Below are 15,206 nucleotides of genomic sequence, written 5' to 3'. Positions count from 1 at the left end.
CTATTAAAAATACAAAAAATTAGCTGGGCGTGGTGGCGGGCGCCTATAGTCCCAGCTACTCGGGAGGCTGAGGCAGGAGAATGGCGTGAACCCGGGAGGCGGAGCTTGCAGTGAGCCAAGATCACGCCACTGCACTCCAACCTGGGCAACAGTGGCAGAACAAGACTCCATCTCAAAAAAAAAAAAAAAGTCAGAAGCCAAATAATACACTGAGAAAAGCTGCTTGTCACAATTATCTTGAATTATCCTTGGTAGTAGCAGGCCTCACTAACCTTCAAAATTCTCTCATGTTAGATGCACATACATTTAAGTGTTACACATTTATTTTATCAATCTATTTCGCTCAGAATCCCACAAATATATTTAAATGTTTTATTTAAACATGAAATAATGTTTATTTTAAATGTTATTTAAAAAGAAGAGCTATTACTAGAATTCACTAAGACACTGAGTGATTTGGTTCCATGATACAAACCTACGGCAGCATGAAACTGAGATAAAGCATCAGCTAGCTGTCCAGCTGCAAGTAATTTCTTGCCCAATTCAAGATGTTTCTCAACATCTGCATTTACTCCACATTCGGCACCTAAAAATAAAATTAAAATCAGTTAACTTTCCACGAACCAAGATTCAATTCTAAAAAATATAATATTAAAAGTAGTTATCTGTCTCAGTCATCCACTCAGATGACAAAACTCACAGAAGCTGAAAAATGATGTAAAGAACATAACATAAAATACAAACCCTATTTCATTTTATGGAGTACAAGACAAAAAATATACCCATCTTGACCTAATTAGTCAAAAGAATGTAACCAGTCTAGAAAATAAAGGAAAGTTGTGTAATGCAGAAGTAGTAAAAATATTTTGAACAATAAAATGAAAATTGTTTGAGGTTAGAATCTCACCTTTAATGAATATCATATAGACTGTTATAACATTTAAGTATTTATTAAGCACCTATAATGCACTAGGCACTATTCTAGGTATCTGGCATAAGTGAGCAACATTCAAAAACTCCTGCCCCTCATACCCTCCTGGCACCTGATGTTATCGTGGGAGGAGACAGACATGATAAGTAAGTAAATTACATAGTATGTTACGTGAAAAGTACTGTGGAAAAAGTCAAGCCATGTAAAGAGGTAAGGATTTCAGGGTATTTAGAGTAGTAAACAAGGGGGTAAAGGGCAGGACTTCTTGAGAAGCTGACATCTGAGCAAGACTTGAAAAAAGTGAGGAACTCACCATGCAGACAGCTAGGAAAAGAGCTTCCAGGAAGAGGGACCAGCTAGTGCAAGGGTCCTAAGTCGGGAGCATGCAGATATGTTCCAGAAACAGCAGAGAGGCCTGGATGGCTGCAGCAGAGCCAAGAGGAAGATAGTAGTATGAGGTCAAAAAACTAGAGGACCTGACTATGGCTTTGAATATTTACTTGTCTTAAAATAGGGAACTACTGCAGAATCAATAACATGATCTGATGGACTAGGCCAATTATCAATGTATATTGCCTCTTGGCTCTGAATTCATCCTTCAGTACTTACACTGCAATAAAGGCCTGGAGTTTGCAAGCATTTCCTCTTTACAGTGAGTATAATGTTATGCTTTGTCAGTATAGGGCACTGAAGCAACACTGCAGAAAGGACACTTCCTAGTTCTGCTTGCTGTATTTTAACTGTCTTCTGGCTCCTGCTGCATGGTCTGTCATGGGTTGGACTTCCTGGTGCATGGTATGGATGAGGAGGACATCCAGGGGTACTTAGCCATAGCTGTATGCCCAGGGGTCCAGTTCCTCAGTGACCTGGCAACATCAGCCCACACACTCCAGATTTCACACCCACAGAAGCACCTGGACTCCCTTCGTAGACAGGCTGACCAGCCTTGGCTCACCTATATGTGAAAGGATTGTTTTCTGCTTGCCCAGTTACTATGGACCAGCCACCCAGCAATCTTCTTCATCAGCAAACCTGGGCTACAGCTATACCTTCTCCAGTAAGATCTAAACCCCATCCTGGTAGAGGGGACCGCTTTTGCAGGTTGGTCCTTCCTTGAGGCTGTCTCTTAGTCCTAGAATATCCGTCAGAGTTCTCTTTACATCTTTAGTTACTCTTCTATCATAACTTAACGGTTCTGAAATTAAACTTCCCCTTTCTAAGTAACTACATGATTTCTGTCTCTCCTCAATGGACCATGAGTGACACACGATTGGTATTGGGAGCAGTCCTAGGGGACAGGCCCACAGAGATGCAATTTGAGGACTGGTTTGGTCAGGATCTTGGGCTTCAATGCAGTGTTAAGTTCATCGCCAATGGGAGATTAAATGCTGGTAATCCACCGTAGGTATTGGAGTCACAATTAACTAAGCTATCACTTTGGTTGACTGTAATGAAGTACTAACTGAGGCACATGTCTTAGAAGCCCAAGTGGCTGCTGCAACTGACCACAATGGCAGAAATTATGAAAATAAGTACTGTGATGTGGGGTGGGTTCTTTTGAGAGCACTAGAGCAGGGTCCCCAAGCCCCCAGCCATGGACCAGTACCAGTTCATCGCCTGTTAGGAACTAGGCCACACAGCAGGAAGTGATCAGCAAGCCAGCGAACATTACCACCCGAGCTCCACCTCCTGTCAGATCATTAGATTCTCACAGGAGCACAAACCGTATCATCAATTGCGCATGCAAGGGACTAGGTTGTGCATTCCTTATGAGACTCTAACTAATGCCTGATGATCTAAGGTGAAACAGATTCATCCCGAAACCGTCCTTCCCCTACCCAACCCGGTCCGTGGAAAAACTGTCTTCCACAAAATCAATCCCTGGAGCCCAAAAGGTTTGGAAATTGCTGCACTGGGGCACCTACAGGGAGAAAATAACCAGCTCAGATCCAACTTTCAGCTCAAGTCGTGGTCAGATTCAGCTGAAAATCAAATATAAAATTTAATTTGATTATAAGGGCTGCTGAATTAAAACAATAGCTGAATTCATGGTCTCACCAAGTTTCTCCTGTGAAAGTTAGGGCACAGACTATTAAAGAACAGAATCCTTAAATTTGGAATGGGAATATTTATTTGGACCCAAATGAAACTGACCAATTTGAACCCCCAAGTCCTTCTGAGTCTCCCTTACCAGAAGTAGTTTTCCCGCCTTGTCTGAGAAGATGAGTCTTCCACTGCTTAAAAACCTGAGGACAGCTTTACCTATGGTGGAGGCCTTAAAAGAGGATGTTCATCCTCAAGACACACCCTAACCACTGCCATTGTCACTAACCCATGTCTAATCTTGGCAGGCTCCAGAGGAACAGGTATATACTATGACCCAAAGGAAGTAGCTGAACACACCAAAAGATCTGCTGATAAACGAGCAGAATCCCACAGAACATACATGGCAATAGGTTCTAAAGGTGCTAGACCAGGAGGGTGAAATATAACACTACATTGGCTCTAATTCATTTATATGTGCACGCTTATAAAGCAGAGGTCAACAAACCGTTTTTTGTAAATAAAGTTTTACGAGAACGGGGCCATGCCCATTAATGGATGGGCCATATTGCCTATGGCTGCTTTCACACTGTAGCAGCAGAACACAGTTGTTGTGACAAAACCCATATGGCCTCTAAAACCTAAAATATTTACAATCTGACTCTTTACAGAAAAGGTTTGACTACTTCTATACTAGAGATCCCACATTTAATGTGTTAACTCACTGGAAGTGGCTTTAATAGCTTACTTGATTGGCTGACTGAAACTTGAAGTTTAATTTAATTAGTTAAACATTAATTATATTAATTTAACATTTAATAAGGCTGAGGTTCCAAAGTTTCCCTAGCATAATAAGAGAGGAATCCAAAGGCTTAGAGAGACAAGAAGGTTGGACTGGATTGATCATGTGTTACCTACACACCAAACTGCCACTTATGTCCATGAGAGGGCCTAGAAAACACTCCTTTTACTAAGGCACTGAGAAGCCTATTAGTGGCCAGGCGCAGTAGCTCATGTCTGTAATCCCAACACTCTGTGAGGCCAAGGCAGGAAAACTGCTTCAGGCCAGGAGTTCAAGAGCAGCCTGGGCAACATAATGAGACCTCATCTCTACAAAAATATAAAATAATTAACCAGGCATGGTGGCACACACCTGTAGTCCCAGCTATTTAATACTCGGGGGGCTGAGGCAGGAGGATGGATCCTTTGAGCCCAGGAGTTCAAGCTTGCAGTGAGCTATGATCGTGCCACTGTATTCCAGTCTAGAAGACACAGTAAACCTTGTCTCTGAAACAAATTTTTTTTTTTTTTTTTAAAGAGAACGAGAAATGTATTAGTGAGGGACCACCTACAAGGTTTTCAAAATTCTTGTCACTCCCCTTTGTAGGACAGGTATGACTACAGGAGGAAGTCAATATTGAGATAAGTTGAATTCAGTGGGGATGATGGGATTTTAGAGTTGCACAGAAACTTAAGCAGTAGCACTGAACCATCAGAGACAAGGTGGCCACATCAATGCAGAGGCTCTTAATAATCAGGTAGATAAAATGACATACTCTATGGATGTCACTCAACCTCCTTCTCCATCATATCTAAGCTTGTGCAATGGACCCATGAACAAAATGGCTATGGTGACAGGGATGGAGATTATGAATGGGTTCAAAAACAAAGATTAGGCCAGGTGCGGTGGCTCAGGCCTGTAATCCCAGCACTTCAGGAGGCCAAGGCAGGCAGATCACCTGAGGTCAGGTATTCGAGACCAGCCTGGCCAACATGGCAAAACCCCATCTCTACTAAAAATAAAGAGATTAGCTGGGTATGGTGGTGCATGCCTGTAATCCCAGCTACTGGGGAGGCTGAGGCAGGAGAATCGCTTGAACCTACGAGGTGGAGGTTGTGGTGAGCCGAGATCTTGCCACTGCACTCCAGCCTGGGCAACAATGCAAGACTCTGTCTCAAAAAACAAAAACAAACAAAACAAACAAACAAAAAACACACAGATTAGTCCTTTCCAAAACTGAAAAAAGTGATCTGGCTAAAGCTATTGCAGAGCATCCGATATGCCAGCGCTGGAGACCAACGCTGAATTCCCAGTATGGCACCATGGGTAGGAGGAAAGAGACAGCTGGCCACCTAGTGGCAGACTGATTTAATTTGGTTCTCTTCCATAATGCATCCGTTTCTCATATTCCAGATATGAATTTGCCTGCAAGGCTTCTGCCAACTCCACCATTCATAGACTCACAGAATGTATTACCTACCATCACAGCATTCTATACAGCACTGTCTCTCATTAAGGAATTCACTTCATAGCAAATGAGGTGGACAATGTGCTCAGGACACTAAGATTAATTGGTTTTACCATTACTCCATCACCTAGAATGGCTTACTAAAGAGTTAAGTAGCAGCACTAGTTAGCAGACAAAAACCTGAAAGGATGGGGCTCTGTTTTACAAGCTGCAGTTGAGTTTATTATTTCAATCACAGACCATTATATGATGCTATTTTGCCCACAGTCAGAATATGTCAGTCCAGGAATGAAGAAGTAGAAGCAGGCATGGATCCTCTCATTATTATACCCACATAACCCACTTGCAAAATTTCTGCTTCTAGTCCTGGCAACTTTGAGCTCAGATGGTTTGGAGATCTTAGTCCTTAAAGGAGAAATGCTTCCAAAGGGTACACAACAATGCTTCCGATTAATTGGAAGATGAGACTGCCACATGGTCATTTTGTACTTCTTATGTCACTGAAACCAACAAGCCAAAACATTGGTTAATCTACTAGTAGGAAAAATGAATCCGAATTACCAAGGGCAAACAAGTGTGCTATTTTGCAATGGAGGCAAAGTAGGATAAGTGGAACCCAGAAGATTCTCTAGGGTGTGTCATACTACTTTTATGCCCAATACAAAGTTAATGAAATGTTACAGCAACCAAAAAACAGAGCAAATAAGACACAGTCCCTTCAAGAAGGAAAGTTTATGAGCCACTCAATCAGGTTTTTAAAAAAAAAAAAAAAACCAGAGTAGCTGAAATTCTGGCAGAAGGAAAGAGAGGTATAGGACAGGGAGTAGATGAAGGAAGCCACATATATCAGCTACCATCTCAGATCAGTTACAGACACAAGCTATGTAGTAGCTTTGCATATTTTCTCTTTGATTATATACATGTTTATTTGTATATACAGTCAATCTTCATATTTCAGATTCTGTATTTGTGAATTAGCCTGTGCACTAAAATGCATTTGTAATCCCCAAACTCATATTCACAGCATTTTCACAGTCATTCAAGAACACATGCATGTTCAGGGCAGCAAAATACTGAAATCACTCCAAGCATATGTTCCAGTTGAGGTTGAACAAGGTAACACTCTATCTTCCTGTGTCAGCTTTCATATTATAAACAAGTGTCCTTTCCACTGTACATTTGGTGCTACTTTTTTGTGTATGCTTCCTGTCACTGATTTCACCATTTCAAGTGACTCCCAAGCATAGTACTGAAGTACTGTCAGGTGTTCCTATGCTTAGGAAAGCTGGGCTGTGCCTTACTGAAAAAAATCGTGTGTTAGTTAAGCTTTCTTCAAGTATGAAAGATAGTGCCATTAGCCGCAAGTTCAATGTTAATAGATCAACAATATATAGTAAGGTGTCTTCAAATAGAAACACACAGAAAACAAGGTTATGTCTTGATCTGTTGACTTAAGTTGTGATTTGAGGCTTACAGAAACTTAACCCTGTATTTCCCCTAAGAGAAATGGTTCAATATTTGCTAATGCAGTGTTCACGATGACTCTACAGAACATAACCACCATGAATAACAAGAATTACCGTACTAACCATATTTTTCTCCCTAATTCCCAATTTTATTTTATATACAAATTGCTGAAGTTAACTTTACAATTTAGTCTTTATATAACTGAATACTGAGTGGGACGGTGATGGAGTAAGAGTAGTAATTTATGTAGTCAGTGATGGATATGTGACTGATAGAACCAGGAGTCTTCTCCATTAGGGTATGGGTAAGAACTTCTTCACTGCAAGGATAGCTTATTTTTTTAGTTAGAAAATTGTCTCAGGTCTTCTATTCAGGCTGCTATAACAAAAATACCATAAACTAGATGGCTTATAAACAACATTTACTTCTCACAGTTCTAGAGGCTAGCAAGTCCAAGATCAAGGTGCCAGCAGATTCAGTGTCTGATGAGGGCCCATTCCTCATAGACTGCATTTTCTTGTTGAGTCCCCGTGTGGTGAAAGGGCAAAACAAGCTCCTTCAGGCCTCTTTTATAGGGCCAATAATCCCAGTCATGAGGGCATAATCTAATCACCTTCTCCTTAAGGCCCTGCCTCTCAATACTGTCACATCGGATTAGGTTTCAACATATGAACTCGGGGTATGGGGGGAACACAAATATTCAGACCATAGCAAAAATGAAGTCGCTTTGTTGTACTGGTATTGAAATATGTGCAGAAAGGCACGTACAGAAACTAAGTAGCCAAAGCATTTCTCCTTTATGGTGAGCATGATGTTAAGCTTTTTGGGGTGCTGAAGGACATTACAGAAAGAAAATCAAAACAATGGTTGCTTGGGAGGGTAAAAGAAAAGACAAACTGGGAAGAGGCAGGAGGGAACTGTTGGTAATGTTCTCATCTTGCTTAGAGGTGTGGGTTACACAGTTATATGCAGTTATCAAAACTGAGCAAATATACACTTTAAAATATGGACATTTCATTGTACATTAATTTTACATGCAAACAAAAGTTGGTTATATGCCTGTTAAAGTATTTAGGGCCATGTATACTGGTGTTATTTTGAAATGCATTTTTTTCAAGGATTAATGGTTGGATAGAGAAATGCCCAGATGTGTATGTGTTAAAACAAACATATTAAAATATCAGTGGTAGAATCTAGATGATGGGTATAGGGACGAACACTGTAAAATTCTTTCAACTTTGCGAAATGTTTAACAATAAAATGTTGGGAATATATACACTATGGTGTTATAATGGGAGAATGTACACAGGGTACTGTGAGGGCACAAGTTCAGGCACCTAACACAGTTAAAATTAAATAAAACTTAAACTTCTTTCACAGTCATACCAGTAAGAGTTTAAGTACTCAATAACTAGTGGCTAGTATAGGAGAGAAAAAATAATTTTCTGTCTTCATAAACTAGGACTCCCTATAACAAAAGACAGATTAACAAGAGTTGTTTCATATGTATACCTCAAACATACATGGAAGAAAACTCAAGAGAATCGAGTAAATCTCCAGAGTAGATTTCAAAGAAAGAGTTTAAACTTCAGCAGAACACCATCATTTGCTAAAATAAAGGAAGTGGAGGGTGATGGGGAAATCTGTTACAGGGGGATGGCCAGGAAAAACACTGAAAACAAGAGTAAGATTTGTTGTACAGTTTTAAGTCAATGCCTTTTCCATTTAGTGGCACCTCTTTTCCTAGTGCAGAGCAGGGAAAAATATTTCCCTTATAGATGTAAATTTCTCTGATAAAAGGGCAACTTTTCAGAGCTATTCTTGGGTCTACAGTTTCTCAAAATAACCAACTCTAAATAACTAATATGACAAAGAGACATATTTTGGAGTAGCATATTGTGGGTTCCTAAAGTCGTATTTTGGGGTAGTGTGACCTGAGCTCCAACACCACTGCATGGGACAATGTAAATGATACCAAATATCTCCCATCAATGCAGAAAGTTCCAATGGACAGCCCTGGGGAATTCCCCTGAAGGCTCACCTGAAACCTGAAGGAAAAGTAGGAAGGATGCTACCTTTGTCGAAAAGGCTGGCATAGGGAAACCAACCATCCAAAAACAAAGGACATGACATTTAAATGCCTAGATGTCACATGATTAATAAGGCTTTCAAAAAAAAAAGTCTAGTATTTCGGCTAGCTCTCCTTGCCATCATGATGTAATTATTCTGGAGTGGAACACTTTAAGTGCTAGGTGACTCTAATAAACATCCGGAGAGGAAGAAGGAAACCAATTCATTATCTACATGATAATCCAGGTGACATGATGATGACATGACCATGGAGCAGTAGCAGTGAACACAGAAAAAATAAGAAAGAAGACACACACGACTTATATTAACAGGCTAGATATGGAGGTCAAGTACAGAAAAAGCAGGAGTCCAGGATACCCAAAGCAACTTACTGAGCAACTACCTGCCATTTTAGTCACCAAAAGCACTGAACTCCCTATTTCACCTAATACAGCAAAAAGCTGATTGGAATTCACTTTACCTTGCTCTTTCTCCTTCTAAACACAGTAGCTTTCTCAGCCTTTCATATTCCTGCTCTGTAGTTTCTCCATAGTGTCTTAGTAGGTTGGCACAAAAGTAATTGAATCCTTTGGTTGCCTGTTGGACCCCTTGGTATAAGGAATGGAAAGAAAGGAAGAGAGATTTTAGGGCTCAGAACATACCCTCCCAAAATATGACTGCAGGAGACCAGAATATGCCATCCCAAAACATACTTTCTTGGCATATTATTTGAAGCTGGTTATTCTAAGAAACTACAGACATAAAAACAGTTCTGAACACTTATTTTGTGAAAATAATGTATATATAAAGAAAATTTTCATAAGTAAAAGTGTCTGGTAGGTGAGCTCAGTGATGCAGACCTGTAATCCCAGCTATTCAGGTGGCTGAAGTGGGAGGATTGCTTGAGCCCAGGAGTTTGAGACTGGCCCGGACAATACAGTCAGACCCCGTATCTTATATAAACAATAAAAGTAGGCCAGTTGCAATGGCTCACATCTATTATCCCAGCACTTTGGGAGGCCAACACAGGAAGATCACTTGAGGCCAGGAGTTCAAGACCAGTCTGGACAAGAAAAACACCATCTCTCCAAAAGTTTTAAAAATGAGCCAGGTGTGGTGGCACACACCTGTAGTCCCAACTACGTAGGAGGCCGAAGCAGGAGAATCACTTGAGGCCAGGTGCTACAATTATGCCACTGCACTCCAGCCTGGGCAACAGAGCATGATCCTGTCTCAAAAAAAAATTTTTTTTTAAGAAAAAGAAAAAAGAAACTTTATGAGGAGAAATGTAATACGAACAGAATTAAGAAGCTACTACGTGCTGGAAACTTCTGTATCTTCATTTCACTAAATCATCAAAATAACCCCAGGAAGTAAACGTCTTTTCATAGTTTTAAAACTGAGGCTCAAGGAAGTTAACCATTCTGCCCAAGGACTCACAACAACTGTCAAAACAAGATCCACTTCCAAAGACCAGTTTTCTTTTCAGCACAGTGAACAATCCTTTTCCCCATGTAAACCAGCCTAACCTTTCCACAGTTACTAGGCTTTTCATGCTTCATTCACTCAACCCATCATTTTACATAACATTTTAGCTACAATCGTTTCCAACCTCACAGGATGAACCGGAAATCTAAAGGGAGCCAAGAACACATGTAAAAAACTCTTTGAACTGCTATGTCAAGCCATGTCATGCTCTCACCCCAGAGGGTGAGTTACTCTGCAAACTAAATTTCTTTTGCCTTCTAGGATAAAAAGAGTATCCACCATTTCTTCTTTTCAGAATAAAACTGAGATCTTTATTACATTACAATTTTACCCAACATAATTTCCATTTAATTATATGATAATATCACTTCCTCTTCAAAAATTTCCATGGCACACTCTAATCATTCAGAGAAAATGAATTATTCTTCTGTTGGTGCGCTTTGGTCACATTTCCATAACAGAACTTGCCACAGTGTAAGAGCTGGTGGTATAGACCCTTCTTTCCCCATAAGAGGCATTGTGCCTCCTCACTGAGATGTTCCCAGCTCTCATCTTACCTTCTTCCAAATCCAGCCCCTATGCTGCTGCCAGGGCAATCCTTCAAAATGCACTTATACTAAAAATTCTGCAGAATTTTCACATCATTGGCTAGATTAAAACTAAATCCCTTCAGATATAAAGGCAAACAACACCTTTCAGAGTCAGGTCTCGTGATGCAGGTCCAGCCTTATCATCCATCATTCCTCCAGCTCTTACTTCATACTCCTATAAAAAACTAAACCTGTTATACTTCTCTGAATATACCACGTTCTCATGCTTCATCCCCTTGCATTTGCTATCACATAAAATGGTCTTCCACACTTGCCCACCAAAGAAATTCCTACTCATCCATCAAGACTCTGCCCTCATGTCTTGAAACCACTCCCATGGAGAAGTGCACAACAGGCATTTACTATGATTCTCAGCTACACTGTGGCCCGGGGACAGACAACACCGTGCATCTGCACTGAGAGTCATGAGTCCCAGAACAAGGGTGTGACAGGGACACATCACATTCCTGCCTGTCCAGGACATGAAGCCAGTGCAGCCCCCTAACATGCAGCAGAGACCTCAACCACACCTATCAGGACTAGTGCCTATGCTCATCATTGGAGTATTCGTGGGCAAGCTAGGTGGTCTAGCTCTACCCAGCTATCTCGCCCTGACCCACTGCTAAACAGAAGCTCAGGGGACGAGGGAATTCCATTGTTTAGCTGATCACCTGAAGAAACACAGTGAATCTCAAGTGTAAACAAAGATCAGGTACATATCTGTCTGCTTTTGCTGCTGCTGGCTCATACCAGTAAGTACCACCTACAGGTCTGTAGGTTGAATTGCACAACAAATATAAAACCTGCCAACAAAAATACACAAGGGTATAAAAGCAAAGCAAAAGACTCTACCCTAGAGCATACTCTATAGGCACAAGGCAGGTTGGGGGAAAGAGAAAAAAAAATTCCATCTAAATGAAGTAAATTCAAACAACAAGTATCAGCTTCTCTAGATGAGAACGAATCAGCATTAAGAATTTGGGTACTGGCCGGGCGCGGTGGCTCAAGCCTGTAATCCCAGCACTTTGGGAGGCCGAGACGGGCGGATCACTAGGTCAGGAGATCAAGACCATCCTGGCTAACCCGGTGAAACCCCGTCTCTACTAAAAAATACAAAAATCTAGCCGGGCGAGGTGGCGGGCGCCTGTAGTCCCAGCTACTCGGGAGGCTGAGGCAGGAGAATGGCGTGAACCCGGGAGGCGGAGCTTGCAGTGAGCTGAGATCCGGCCACTGCACTCCAGCCTGGGCGACAGAGCGAAACTCCGCCTCAAAAAAAAAAAAAAAAAAAAAAAAAGATTTTGGGTACCACGAAAAATCTGAATGTTGTGACACCACCAAAAAGACTGCACTGGCTTTCTAGCAATGGACTATAACCAAAATGAAAATTCAGAAATGAGAGAAAAGAATTCAAAGTGGGAATTGTAAAGAAGCTCAATGAGATCCAAGAGAAGGTTGAAAACCAACACAAAAATAACCAAAAAAGCAATCTAGGAAATGAAGGAAGAGATAGATGTCTTAAAAAAAAAAAAAAAAACTTCTGGAAGTGAAAAATTCATTTAAGGAATTTCAAAAAAACAGGCAAAATTGTCCAAAGCTTAACAATAAACTGGACCAAGAAGAGGAAAACATTTCAGAGCGTGAAGGTTGGTCTTTTAAATTACCCAGTCAGACAAAAAAAAGAATTTGTTTTAAAATTTCAAAAGAATTTTTAAAACCAGACAAAGCCTTTGAGAAATACGGGATTATGTAAAACAACCAAACCTACAACTTACAGGCATTCTGAAGGAGAAGAAGAAAAAGTAAGAAATTTTAAAAAACATTTTGAGGAAATAAAACAGGAAAAATCCCTTGATATTGCTAGAGATGTAGACAACCAGATATCAGGAATTCACAGGGCACCTGGAAGATACCATACAAGACGAACATAACCAAGGAATATAGTCATCAGACTATCAGCAAATCTTAAAGGCAGTTAGACAGAAATGTCAAATCATTTACAAAGGGAATCCCATCAGATTAAGAGTGAAATTCTCAGCAGAAACCTTACATGCCAGAAGAGTCTGGGGCCACGTTTTAGACTCCGAAAACAAACAAACAAAAACTCTAACCAAGAATTTTATATCCTTCCAAACTAAGCTTCATAAATGAAAGAGAAACAAAGTCTTTTACAGACAAGCAAACACTAAAGGAATTCATCACCACTAGACTAGACCTATAAGAAAAGTGCAAAAGAGTTCTAAATGTGGAAACAAAAGGATATTTGCCATGATAAAAGCACATGTAAATACAAAGCTCACAGATCCTACAAAGCTATTACACAATTGTGACTCCAAGGCAACTAGCTAACAACACTAAGACAGGAACAAATTTTCACATATCAATATTAACCTTGCAGGTAAATGGCCTAAATGCTCCACCTAACAGATACCGCGGCAAACTGGATAAAAAAAGACACAACCATCTGCGGCCTACATGAGCCTTGCCTAATGGCTAAAGACACCTATAGACTTAAAGGGGTGACAAAAGATGTATCACACAAATGGGGAAAAAAGCAAGCTGAAGCAAACATTCTTATATCAGATAAAACAGACTTTAAACCAACAACAATTTAAAATAAAATTTTAAAAAGGCAAAGAAGGCCTTCCACAATGGTAAGTGATAGCATCTCCAAAAGTTAAAAATACCAAATGCATGACAGTACTCCCGTGACTGGTTAATAGGGTGGTAGTTCACTAGCCCATCGAGATGTCTTATTTAAGGGAAATGTGTGGGCGATCTTAGTTTCATGGCCCTAAGGTAAGAACTAGATGCCAGGTATAGTTTCAGTATAGTCACCCCCAAGTGTTAAGGGCCCAGAGCGAGGGCAGTAACACACCCAGGAGGGATGATGATTTCTCGGAGGTTGGTAGATTAAGAGACCAAAGCTTGGTAGGGGATATCCATGTTGGCAAGGTTAATCTTGACTGAAATGCACTGTCAGTGAATGAATGTATGCACTATGTAATATCAAGGGTTTCCAATAGTGGTCGACATTCATGGATCAAGTTTTATCATGTGAGTATAATGTCTGAATGTGTGATAGTTGATTAGGGGATTGTTAGTACATGCTTATATACATGTGGAATTGATCTTTAATATAAGGTTATGTGTGTATGTACTATGTACAATCAAGCATTTATAGCGTTACATATTATTCATGGGGATTAACAGTAATGCACAAAGTATATAGGAGTACTAATATATTAGTATTGGCAGTCAATACTGACATATTAGTTAAAATGTGTGCCGAAAAGAATACAGAGAATAGTTTAATTACAACTTCAGCTTTGGGTGTTGATGGTGAAGTGGGAATGCTTTTTCTCCGAGTTGTCCTGGAGAGAGACTCACCATTTCTAGTTTACAAGACCAGAGTATTGAGTTATATACTACAAGGGCAGTTTCATTTAAGTAGCTTATTTTAAATTAGGGCAGTGAGTGGTATAAGGGCAAGGATAATGGGGAATTACATAATAGATGTTGTCTGTCCAATGGTAACAAAAGGATGTTTGACTGGCTATCCTCTGATTCATGTGAGTGTAAGCAGGTCGGCCACTAAAATTCAGAACAGGCATTGACTTAATGGGCAGAATATTATGCTTTGTTGTTTGAATGTATGTAGTACAAGAATAACTGCTAGAATGAGAATAGAGAATAGAAGGGCCAGTACACCTCCTAGTTTATTAGGGATGGATCGTTAGATTGTGTATGCAAACAAAAAGTATCATTCTGGCTTAATGTGGGGTAGGATACTGAGAGGGTTGGCTAAAGTGTAATTGTCTGGATCTCTCGGGAGGTCAGGTGAAAATAATACTAGAGTTATTAGAAGGAAGAGGAGAAAAATTAGACCTAGGATATCTTTGGTTGTATAGTAAGGGTGGAAGGTGATTTTGTTGGAATCTGATGAAATTTCTGAAGGGTTATTGGGTCCTGTTTCATGCAAGAATAAAAGGTGGAGAATTGCTATGGCTATAATGATGAAGGGTAGGATAAAAAGGAAGGTGAAAAGTCGTGTAAGGGTGGCTTTATCAACTGAGAACCCACCTCAGATTCATTGAACAAGGTCCATTCCAATATACGGAATGGCTGATAACAGATTTGGAATTACTGTAGCGCCTCAGAATTATATTTGGCCTCATGGGAGTACGTAGCCTATAAACGCTGTTGCTACAGTTGTGCGTAGGAGGATAATACCAATAATTCAGGTTTCTAGGAGCATGAATGACCTGTAATATAAACCTCGGCCAATGTGCAGGAAGAGGTAAATGAAGAATATTGGAGCGCCGTTAGCGTGAAAATAGTGGACTATTCTGCCATGGTTTACATCTCGGT

At 40.3% G+C, this 15,206-nt stretch overlaps 1 protein-coding gene across 1 annotated transcript in view; it reads right to left on the bottom strand.

The window, feature by feature from the left end:
• The window catches only part of DNAJC3 (DnaJ heat shock protein family (Hsp40) member C3), a 107,662-nt gene that overhangs the window by 76,613 nt on the left and 15,843 nt on the right, over window positions 1-15,206 (bottom strand). Inside the window, exon 2 of the mRNA XM_007960704.3 lies at window positions 476-586. Within this exon, the coding sequence (XP_007958895.1) occupies window positions 476-586 (111 nt within the window). The remainder of the gene's footprint in view (window positions 1-475; window positions 587-15,206) is intronic.

This window comes from Chlorocebus sabaeus, chromosome 3 (assembly GCF_047675955.1).
Source record: "Chlorocebus sabaeus isolate Y175 chromosome 3, mChlSab1.0.hap1, whole genome shotgun sequence".
Taxonomy (NCBI): domain Eukaryota; kingdom Metazoa; phylum Chordata; class Mammalia; order Primates; family Cercopithecidae; genus Chlorocebus; species Chlorocebus sabaeus.
This window is presented reverse-complemented; position numbering and strand designations above follow the sequence as displayed.